Below are 12218 nucleotides of genomic sequence, written 5' to 3'. Positions count from 1 at the left end.
GTCAACTTCATTGAACTTAGATCTATTGTTTTAGTAAAATTTTATTGGATGTAAGACATTTAATTTAATTACTTGAATTAAAATTAAATAATAATTATTTGAATTTATTCCGCTGTGATGCATTGATATCGTGATGAGATGCCTTGCATGCTTATGGAGAGAGTTCTTCATAAATATGCGGTGGTTGCCATAATCTTCAATTCACAATCTCGAATCGGGGGCGTGACAAACAATCAGTTTAAATGTTCCCCAATCCTCGTTTAGCATTATAGAACATCAGACTGAAATGTCTAAAGAGCAAACCCAAAGAATTGAGAGAGAGAGAGAAGCAGTTCATACTCAACTGGTATTCCAGATAAACAGATTGTGTAACGTGTTCACGTAGACAATTGATTCTATTATAACAGACCATGAGTGAAGGAATTGCCGATACAAATATTGCCACAATCAACATATTGGCTTATACAAATTCAATTCACAACGCAACATTGATTTCATTTCCTTTGTGCTGGTTACAGAAGACAATGTTAGAAGCCTAATAGTCATTAAATATGCCACGACAGCGGCAGTGACAAGCATATGGTGCTGGAGGATGCAAGTATGTGCCATGCAACTCAACCATAGCTTAAGCGTGAGTCTGATGAACGCATTTGGGTCTGGCGACGGGGAATCCCAATCTCGCAAGAATTAACCCTTGCAGCAAAACGAAGGGAACAGATTGACTCCCCAACGGATGACGTCTCCGGGGAGATGTTAACAAACATTAACGTTTTAGAGTCTCCACCAAGGCAAGGCTGACACAAAATTATAAATTAGATTAGCTGCAGTTGAAGTCATCGTACAATTAACTCAACTTAGTTAAAGATCTAATCATCCCAAAGCAAAATTATATATTACCAGGGGAGATGATATTTTACCTGCAGAAGATATGTCAGTTTGGAGTTCCTGAAAGGCACATGATCCTCTTTCTTTGCAATAGAAAATATTACATCACTCAAGGCTGATAAACTTTTATTAATTGCCTGCAGTAACACAGTAAGAAATAACATATTAAACATAAACTGGGAAACAACTTAGGCATGGTTAAGGGCCCAAGAGTGTCGACCTGTGTTTCTTTGAGGCGGTCTCCAGTGGAACCACTTTTAGCAAGACGCTCACTTCCTGCCAGATCAATTAAATTCAACACTCCTTGAACCTGTTGTTCTGTGCTCTGGAAATATGTAACCATGAATCAGAAGCAGCACCTAAAGACAGGTATGGCTGACTAAATCAGTCAAATTAGCAACACTAGCACACCTCATTAACTCCAGATATCCGTAATGTGAACACAAAATGACTTCTTGAGGATTGTTCATTCATTTGTGTCCTACCCACAGACCTAGCACACAAATTCAACACAATCATCCAGGATTCAGCTCATATTCACTTCACAAACAGGAGATGGAAGTAGGAATCATCAAATATTCGGCTGAGAGAAAGCAGCTGGATGTATAATGCATGCAGGTAATAGATATGCATAAACTATCCTGTTGTCATTTCAAAATATTATCAAATTCAGCAAAACGGTGAATTCACTTGGCTGGGCAAGTTGAAGTTTTCTTGTAGTAGTTTGTTAACTTGTACAAACATATCCATTGAATTCATAAATTCACTAACAAGTACATCAATACTTGCTTGTAGCTCCATGGAGGAGACTGCATGAAACTGGCTTGTCTAGAACAGAAGACGGAATATATAAGCATTCAAAATATTGATGGATTAGTATGTGAGATATATTTCAGCTTATAAAGAAATTGTAACCTTCATTTGGTCAACTCCTGTACCAGTGCCATCCTTATAATATTTGTTGACGATCTCTTTTCCACAATTTTCTGACAACTATATGTGAATTGAATGGCAAGTAGAATGGATGGGTCTCAAGGCTGTCTAAAAATAGGTGCAGAAATGAAAACTGAGAGATGATTTCGTGTCTAGTGTAAGAACAAATACAGTACGCATGACACGTTGATAGCTGGGCTTGATAACAACTCCCCAATGACCTTTTCTTAACAAAATTTATAGTTTTATACACATAAGCATAAGATGTATATGGTTTTCAATGAGATACTCATTTATAAGAAAGTAGTAGGTACACTTGTTTTATGTGTTAACAATGCCCATGTTTGAAACGTTTAGTAATATAATTAGCCCAAGAGAACTTTACTGACAGTCGAAGCACAACAAATTATTCCACAACTTCACAACTGAAATTCAATAATGATCTAAAACGTGATTGTACAAGCAATATTGAGGATCCAGGACAAAAATGCCATCTAAAAATAAACTAGAACTTTTAACACCACTAGTCCAAAAGCACTTGTGCAGATATTTTCTTAAGAATATAAGTTTCATTTACAATAACTTTGGCATGGTCTCTGAGAACCCAAAGATTTGATCCAATAGTTTTGGGTCGAGGACGATATTTCCTACCTCTGAGCTACCAAGTAATGCCTTGTTGTGATGTGGGTGCAATATGTCATTCACAATTTTGGCTTGACAGTCTATAAATATCCAAACTTGGGCGGTCAGATATTTGTGAGCTCTTCATAGGATCATGATTCAACACATAGATTTCTTCTACCGGGAAATCTAGTCACAGATATGTAAAGAACAAGACTAAACATTGAAAGCACAATATCCAGTTGAAGCCATGCATACCCTACAATAGAAACAAAAGTCAACAGTACAAGATGAGGCACAATGGTTGACACATTGGACCTCACAAGCTTGAGGCTTTCAACAGTCACCTTTATTCAACCTGTGTCAAATCATGCAAAAAAAATAAATATATATACATATATAACTTTCATTACAGCTGCCACTAGATTCTACCATGAATATATCAGAATTTTTTTAACATGCCTGAGTAGAATAATGTGATAAAAACCACATTAGCTAACAGAAAGCAGGTTTGTATCTAAAGATACTGACAATGTGAAATCATGGCCTCAAATTGGCCATAAAATGATCCAGACCAAATACAACCTGAATTTTGCATAACAGGCATGTTGACAATGCTATTTGATAATGCCAAATGTGACAAGGCTTGAAAGTCGCCTCCACAGATTGGCATAGACATATGGAAAAAAAGAAATGTGATTTAAAGTGCTCCACGTTATTTTTTTATTGCTTAATTTTGCCTTTAGTATTATAGATGGATTCCAGCCATCCTGAAAGTATATTTCATTCTGGCATTACTCACATAATGGCCTTTTATTTTATTCTACTTAAACAGAGAACAGGCATAGAAGAAATAATTTACCTACAGAACAACTTCTACAATATCATAAGTCTTCTTGTTATTGATGTCAACACAGAGCTTGTCCTCTCCGAGTAAGCAAATTATAGCACATTGAGTTAGTTTACACTTTAAGGCACAACATTGATTACAAGAGAAGAAGAATGTCACCCATACATAGAAAAAAAATGGTTAGAAGTGAAGTTTTAAAACAATATAATGAATCAGTTCAAAAAAAATAATGTTACAGCTAATGATGCATTGATATCTCAAAAAAAAAAAAAAAACAACAACCCTTAGAAAGGATCAGATCCATGTTCAAAAAGATTTACCTACTCTGTGCAGCTTGCTGTAGAAGAAAGGAGACCTCCTTAATACTGCAAACATCTACAATAGTAAGGTCAGAAACATGCGTGTTGCCATTTGAATCATGTTTGATTGCATATTGTTTGCTAAGAGCAGTATTTGCATCCAAGCTGCCAGGGCGACTTGGTGATAACAAATCACGAATAGTTTCATTATAAATTTCTAGCATTGAAGCCTGTAAATCATGGGGAGAAAAACATTGTAATCAAAACAAACCAAGCAAATATTTTTGCAAGCATAAAACAATTAAAATAGCAAGAGCAATCACACAAAATTTAACCTGCATTTTGTATTTCCATCCCTGACATTGTAGAGATTGACTGGTCTGGAATATTTGCTCTAGAGATCGGGGTATAAGCCCTTTCTGCTCAGAAGGTTCTGGCTTGCCCATCATGGTAAAAGTTTTACCAGAACCTGTTTGCCCATAAGCAAATATGCATACCTGCGACAGCAGACAGTTGATTTACTTAAATTAACATGCCATCATCAGAAAGAATCACATCAGAAGGTCTAATATGCACACTTTCCAAGAATATAATAAAATGACTTGTATGGACATTGCATATTAGATATATAATACAAGAATGGCACTAAAACCATCATTATACAATCAAGGTATAAGAGAATTAGTAGAGCTAGTCAGACAACAGTAGGATCCAACTGAAACCTAGATTAGTCCACAGCAGGAATATTAGGGAAAAAAACGAAAGGTGGAATTGTTTATACAATTCTTAGTGCTCTGAAATAACCATTAACAGTGATTCCAGGACATGTAATATATCTGAGTTGCAAATATTTTAAAACTAGCAACCAGCTGCCAATTCAACCAGATCATACTTTCACTTTCCAACAATTCCACCTGTTAACAAATGGTTGCTTTATACATCAATTGATACAATGTAATTCAATAAAACAGAAAAACACAATACAAGTGATATATAAATTACAAATAAGAGCAAGTATGATTATATAACAAACAATTTAAATCGCATTACGAAAAAATGCACCTTATAGCCATCAAGTGCACTCTGTACCAGCTGCGATATTTCTACGAATACATCTTCCTGTGAAGCTTCATGATTGAATACCTTATCAAAAGTAAAGGAATACTTTTGAGCTGTTGAAAATGGAATTATATGATGTAATTAGTACCTTTTCTCCACAATAGGCAGGAACAGGAACAATGGTTCAAGAGAAGCAATGGAAAGCCTTCCTACCATGATGCATCAAGTCAATGCCCCGCCCAAGAGATTCAACGGATGCTGGATAAGAAACAACTGGCCCCTCTGTGCCACTACAATCACTATCAGGTAGAATAGGGCGTACTCTACAAAACACTCGGATATTTCCTTTCAGCTCCTAGGAAGTAACAGAACGTTGAAGATTTAGCGCCAAAATCTTTGACACAAATTGTGAGACACTGTAAAAATAAAAAAAGAGTACCAGTATGGTGTTATGCAGCTTTTTACGCAATTTCTCAGATTCCAATATTTGAAACTCTGCATCTGCAAGGTGTTCTTGCAAATCTTTTACAGTTTTCTTTTGCTCTTCATATTCCGTCATTGTCTCAATGGCTGTTAAATCAGCCCTCTACAAAAATAAACAAACATGTTAAAAAACTGACTACAACAGCTAAATAATATTTAAAATATCTTTGATTTCTAACTGCCAAGAACAATTAAGTTTCCCTGAGGTGTGCAGCAAAAATATCAAATTTTGCTATTAAGTCAGATATTACCATTTTTAAAACTCAGCTATTACTGACCTTCAACTTTTCATTTGCTGCAGCAAGCTGATGTTGCAACATGTATATCTGCTCCCTTTGTGAAGAGCATGTGTCCTGCATATATAATTTAGAAAATAAATAGCTATACAAGCAATTACATAATTTAAAAAATAAATAAGAAAATATGAAACAAACCTCAAGGGCAGAATATTTTATCCTTATGCTATCCAAATCCTTTGAGGATTTCCCAGTTATTTCTTTATAGTTTGCAAGTTCAACACTTAAACTCTGAACTTGCACTGATGTATGATCACGTTCATCTCTTACTTGCTGCAATTCAGTTCTAAGGCAACCTACTTCCTTCTTTAACTCTTCTTTCTGTTTAATAGATTCTTGCTGAGATGACTGGAAGAACAACCAACATTTAAACAAAATACAGGATTTGAGTTACATGACTATAAATATAAAGGTAATGACAACATTGACAATTATGCAATAAAAAGAGTTGCAGGAAAGAACTCATGTGAAATCAAAATGAACAGCATTTTATCATTACCTAAATTTCAAACACAGCTGAAGGTTTATACCCTCCAAGAAATTTTGGTGGAATGTGAATTAAACTATGTATTTTGAAAAAAATGCACTATTCAGTTAATATGAGGAGCAAGGTATGACCACTATAATAAAAATGAAAAAGAGTTTTATTCTAACCAATATAAACTAGAGAAAAACCTATCAAAGTCCTGTCATTTGTACCAAATGATTGCAACAATAAGAGAATACATTTATATTTAAAACAATCAAGCAGATAATTCATGCCATCCATCCCCATACCAAAGATATTATACTTCCTTTCCCTCATTAACAATTAGTAGCTTTAAGAAAAGGTTACCAGTAAATTCCAAAATGATAAACTTGGTAAAAGATATAAGCAGTGAAACACAAGGGCTTCATCAGTCAAGCACGCTAGAAGCACTTCTTAAATGCTAGATATTTCTCTCTGGTATTATAAAAAGTATCTATAAATTTCCTAGACAATCATATTGCTTCATGAACTTTTAGATATTGGCACTTCAGCAAACTTCATTCATCATTATTAACAGCACAAACTCAATATAAAGTCAGCAGTTAAAGACCACACTGAATAAACCGTGAATTTCCACTATAATAACAAGGTTAGCCTATATAGGAATTCCTTCATAAAGCTGACTCCAAATACTTGGGACAAGGCTTCATGGTGAATACAAGAAATATTTTGATAAGTTATTGCTTGACATCAACTACTTCTCAATGAGATCGTTGATGTCTAAACCAAGAAATGAAACAGACTCTACCAAGGCTTGTATGTTAGGTTCTATCTATAGTGCTTCACCATTTATTTCCATTTTAAGGCATATGCTGCCCAAAAAATGACTTTTTAGGAGCAAGAATGTCTTGTTAGCCACAGAAGGCTTCCAGTTGTATGACCATATTGCATAGCTTCATTCCTATATGAGTCAAATTTATCCCTTGATAATGCTAAGGTCGCAAGTGGGTTACACTGGGTCCGAAGACAGCTTTATCAGAAACAAACCATATCCAGCTTCAAGTCCGACAGTTAGACCTACATCAAATCTGTTTACTTGGATAGGTATCAGGTAATCAAATTTAGATTTAAATTTTGGATTAGAATGGAGAATGATCCATGTCTAAGAGAGTTGGACTTGCCCATTTGAATAAAATTATAAAACTCTTCAAGATTAACCAGATCAGGGACAATTCTGATATATCCACAACCAAACCATTTTAAAGTAGTGATCTTGATCAACACATGTTGCCAACCATGGCTAAATCGGAACAAGTCAGGACTAGTTCATGTTGAGTGTGAATTGGAGCCAAGTCAGGGTGACCCACCTGCAACCCTGACATATTCTCCCATTTGACCTTGTCCATCAAAGTTTACCACATATTTATCTAAATCATCAACATTACTTCCTTCTTAGGCTCAATCTCCAACTTGCTACAAACAAAGTTTGGCCTATGCAGGTGTTCACAGTATCTCCTAAATTTTCATTAGCATGTGCTAAGCACATTTATCTAAATTCATGAGATATGGCATAGAAGATTGATTAGGATTGCAACGATCAAGCAGCAGAAATCCTTGATGATCAAGCAATACACAGGCAGTGTAGGTAGCCACCTACCACTCAAGCATTTTTCACAAAAGCACCATATGAATAGAACCATCAAGCCTATTGCAGCAATTTGGGAGCACCTTTTGCCTTCTTTCCTCAATTCACTTATATTTTGATCACCACCACTTTTAGTATAAAGCTTTTTGAAATATTTCTCAAAAGTTCTATTTAAAATATCTGAGAAAATTTCATCTGCTCCCATAATTTGGCAAAAATCTTATTCCCTCTACTCACAAGGCTCAGAATAACCTTATTGCATCCATTTCTAGCATTATCCCTTTGGTTTGCAAAACCCCAATTTAGCATCAGTCTCAGTGATGATAATATTGTAACCCTAAGTCCTCTTCCTTCATATAGGCCTTATTCTTGCTTTTTGATATATCTTCACTAGTATCAAACATGCAGCAACCAAATGAGAGCTCAGAGGCACTATATTTTTTTTGACTTGCCTTGGTTCTAAGAGATATTTTTCTTCCATCACTTCAGTGTTCTTTACAGTAAATTCAGGACACGGAAAGTGATCATGTCATAGCATATGTTCGTCATCATTCTTACTAAGGCCTTATTTTCATTCCTACAACCATCAGAATTGGACATTTGTGTTTTATTTAGAATGAATTTTAGACCCAAACTTAAAATACATTTAATTTTTTTATAAAATCTCATATAACATAATTTCTAATATCAGTGAAACTTAGATAGGGGACATAGGGTGTCAAGTGTTCAAAAAACCCTTTAGAAACTCCAACTAATAGCAAAACAGCAAAAATAGAAAAGTTGATTGATGTTGGTCTTTATAAATTTAATGATGAGCCAACTAGATGTGAGAGATTATTGCATGGAGAGTTTTAGCTCGAAGTTTCAGGAATTAAACTAGCACAAATGTGATATTTAAATACCACATAAGGCATGATATTTGTAAGTACAAGATGAACCAGTCCCGCTGTGAACCTCCACTTGACAGCATAATAACCAAAGAAGACTTCAAGTGAGAGTGACATCTAAAGATTGACCATTAGCAGAGAACTTTAGGTTTGTTTCCAAATTAAAGGAGCTCTGTTCAAATGAACTGCTATATGCCAAAACAATTCTCAAAATAGAATCCCCACCGACTGTTATACAGTTATAATAAGAGGAAGCAAAGGCATATAGCTACTGCACAACATGGACAGAATTCAGTTAAAAAGATAATCTAATGTTATACTGCATGAAGTACAAAAATAAACAGTAAACTCAATTAATAAATAATATTTTCATGGAAAAACAAGTTATCTTCTAGCTACATCAGATTAAAAATGTCTATCCTATTCAAAAACAGAACCAGTGAAAGATTCTTTCATTCAATATCATCAGATGGTGTGTTAATATATTTATCCTTTTGTTCTGCTCAGCAACAATTAAGCACTACATAGAACTGATTTGCAATAGCAGTTATAAAATCAAGGAAAGCCAAATGTTTGCAAGTACCACCCAAGATAACGTTGCTTGCTCATGTGAGCATTAATTCATAATTAAAAGCCAAAACAAATTGGGGATAGCTCACCCTAGAAGAATCCAATTGAATCTTAAGAGAGTTGACGTGATCCCTTAAACCAGTCAAGGTTTCCATCATCGCATTCTTCTCCTTCTGCAACTTTGAGATAGTCTCACCATCCTTTGCAGCTTCAGCCCGAAGACTGCTACTGTACTGCTGCAAGCTAATATTGTACTCCTGCAATCTCTTGCTGGTTTCTTGGATCATTTTCAGCTGAAATAATATAAGAAAGCAAGGTAATAGGGGTCCTCAAAATCTCCATCTACAAGCAAACACCCTTACCTGATCACTGAGACATCTTGCCTCTTGATTGACCTTTTCAAGCTCTTCAGACAATGTTGCCCGCAAATTTTCAGCTGCAATCCTTGCCTCTCTTTCTTCCTCATAAGATTTAATGGAAGCCTGTCATATTTCAAATTTGCCATCAGAAACATGCCAAACAATTAACAGAAGAACTGGAAATTTTCGAAAGAACTACCAATTTGTCAGCTTCCTCCTTTCTGAAGGTTTCCTGCAGAGATGCATGCTGCCTTTGAAGTTCCTGGATGATTGTATTCAATTCTTCAAACTTGGCCCTCATCTGGACCTCTACAGAAGATAAAAACTGACCAAATAAATACAACAAACACCTAGTTCTTCAAACTTCCAAACAAAAAAGATTTCTTCTAACCGCCAATCAATGAACAATTAGCTGTCCCAATTAAAAAGGCAAAAGTGACAATTACCAATCTCCACGTGCCTTCTCTCTTCAGAATCCAACATACTTCTGAGCTTCTCCTGCTCGGCCAAATACCCGTCTTCAAGCTCCATGAACCATCTGATACAAGTCCTGAGTTTCTTTATGTACTCTATCATCTGCTCGCTCTTTCCCTAATATATAAATAAAATTCTCACAAAGTAGTTAAAATGGGCAAAAATTCAACAAAATGGGAAATTTCAGACCGATTACCTTGTAATCATTCTTGTTCTTCCCCTTCATCTTCTCACCCAAAACCCTCTCCACATCCTCTCTTGATGCGAACTCGACCCCACCACCACTGCTCCCACCATCAGAGGTCGGAGCGGCGCCGGTCCCATGATCGCCATGCCCACCAGGATTCGGACCAGCATTGACAGTCGACAGCATCTGCCGCGCACGGGGATTGGTCGCCGGGCACACCATCTTCCCTATTCCTATCTTCCTTCGCTTGTCCACAGGCGCCTCATCTAAATTCTCCTTCTTCTGCAAGAACTGAACCAGGTATCAAACCCAAGACGCCAAAACCCTACCCCTAGGAGGATGTAAATAGAGGGCAAACCTTACATTTGAGGGGCTTCGAATGGGGTTGAGGACCGGGGTGGGAGGGGGCCGGTTCTGGTTCCGGAAGGACATGGATTCAAGAGGAGATTGGGGAGATGTGGTTAGGGTTTTGAGTGGGAGGTGGAGCCTTCTATTTGGGTGAGGGGTGGGCCCGTGGAGTGAAGCTGAAGGCAAGCTGGGGGAGACTTAGCCGTCACTTTGACGGCCAGGTAGATGAGGAAGGCGAAAGAGGAGGAGCAGAAGGATAAATTTGACGTAAAAGATCACCTTATTTTTCCTTCGATCTATCTTCCTCTCTCGTGGGATTGGAATTAGGGCGAGGGTTTTCGGAGGGACGACTCTTTTTGTTTATCTTTCGATCTCGATTTCGATTTCGATTTCGAATGGGAGGGAAGCGGCGGTTTGAAAGCTTTTGAATTTGGGAACGGGGAAGGGGGGTTTGGGTTGTATGACGAAAATACCCCAAGGTTTGAAATCTAGTTACTAAGAAGGATCCTTACAACCGTACGGATTTTTAAAGCCCGATGCTACGTATCGATGGAGAAGTCGCACTTTACACCGACGGTTTAGTGCTTTTCCAAAATAATATAAAAATAAATTTATTTATATAAATAATATAAATTTAAATTTATTTATCGATTTGACGTAAAAATTTGAAAATATCATTTTGAATGACGTTTTATTGTGCATGTCACCCACCCCCAATTTTCACGTAGACTACGCAAAAAAAAAAATTAAAAAATACTATTTGATATGGCATTTTTAAAAACGCCATTCCAAATGACGTTTTTAAAAATACCATATTATTTGGTACTTTTAATTTTTTTTTAAAAAAAATAAAAAAATGATCAAAAAATAAAAATTTAAATTTAAATTTTTTTAAAAATTAAAATTATGATTTGGATAAAAATAAAAATTAATTTTTTATTTCAATTTATCTTTTCAAATTATCTATTTAAAAAATATATAAAAAAATTATTATAAAAAAAATAAAAAATATAATAAAAAAATTAAAAAAATTAAAAATTATAATTCAAAATATTAAGAAAATAAAATTTTAATTTTAATTCAAATAAAAATCATCATTTCAAATTACAATTTCCTTTTCAAATTAATTTTTTTAAAAATATCATAAAAAAGAAAAAAAATAAAAAAAAATAAAAATATCAATTTTGAATATATTTTAAAAAATAAAATTTCAAATTTTAATTAAAATAAAAAAATAATTTTAAATTATTTTCTTCATTCAAAATTAATTTTTTTTAAAAAATATCTAAAAAATCTTAAAAATTTAAAAAATAAAGAAAACCATAAAAAATAAAAAAAAGAGAAAAAAATAAAAATTATAATTTTGAATATAAATAAATAAAAATTTTAATTTTAATTCAAATAAAAACCATCATTTCAAATTACTTTCTCCATTTCAAATTAATTTTTTTAAAAAAATATGTAAAAAAATTAAAAATTAAAAAAAAATATCATAAAAAAATATTTTAAAAAATAAAAAAAATAAAAATTATAATTTTTAATTTAAAAAAAAATAAAATTTTTAATTTTATTTGAAATAAAAAATATCATTTTAAATTACTTTCTCCATTTCAAATTATTTTTTTTAAAAAATATTTCAAATAAAGAAGTAAAAAATGAGAAAAAAAAGAGAAAATATCCCTTACTTGAAATAACTTTAGCATAACTTTACATTATAATTTTTATAGCCCTTTTAGCATAACTTTTTTCCTCCTAATATTCTGAGACACATTCGAGTATGTGTATCCATATCCACAAAGCATAATATCCGATCACTTAAAATTAAATAATATAAAATAAAATTAATATTTAAT

The 12218-nt window shown here is 34.2% G+C and overlaps 1 protein-coding gene across 5 annotated transcripts; it reads right to left on the bottom strand.

The window, feature by feature from the left end:
- Window positions 1-321: 321 nt before the first annotated feature.
- Window positions 322-10741, bottom strand: LOC105035991 (kinesin-like protein KIN-14H). 5 transcript variants are annotated; one of them, XM_019847508.3, is made up of 17 exons: window positions 10381-10738; window positions 10027-10308; window positions 9803-9947; window positions 9556-9665; window positions 9360-9479; window positions 9087-9290; window positions 5565-5774; window positions 5409-5483; window positions 5087-5233; window positions 4861-5002; window positions 4651-4760; window positions 3924-4085; window positions 3610-3818; window positions 1297-1378; window positions 1106-1210; window positions 918-1022; window positions 322-794 (listed from the first exon to the last, which is right to left on the bottom strand). In XM_019847508.3, the coding sequence occupies exons 1-17, from the start codon at window positions 10447-10449 to the stop codon at window positions 615-617; spliced, it is 2457 nt and encodes an 818-aa protein (XP_019703067.1). In that variant the 5' UTR covers window positions 10450-10738; the 3' UTR covers window positions 322-614. The 5 variants fall into 5 exon arrangements, 4 of the variants coding, with proteins under 4 accessions (XP_019703067.1, XP_073114100.1, XP_029117940.1 ...); XM_073257999.1 differs by having other exon boundaries at window positions 10376-10737; XM_029262107.2 differs by having other exon boundaries at window positions 10027-10299; window positions 10376-10737.
- Between the last annotated feature and the right edge of the window lie 1477 nt (window positions 10742-12218).

The sequence above is a fragment of the Elaeis guineensis genome, chromosome 5 (assembly GCF_000442705.2).
Source record: "Elaeis guineensis isolate ETL-2024a chromosome 5, EG11, whole genome shotgun sequence".
Lineage (NCBI taxonomy): Eukaryota > Viridiplantae > Streptophyta > Magnoliopsida > Arecales > Arecaceae > Elaeis > Elaeis guineensis.
The sequence above is the reverse complement of the archived record's forward strand: the minus strand, read 5'-3'. Positions and strand labels throughout refer to the sequence as shown.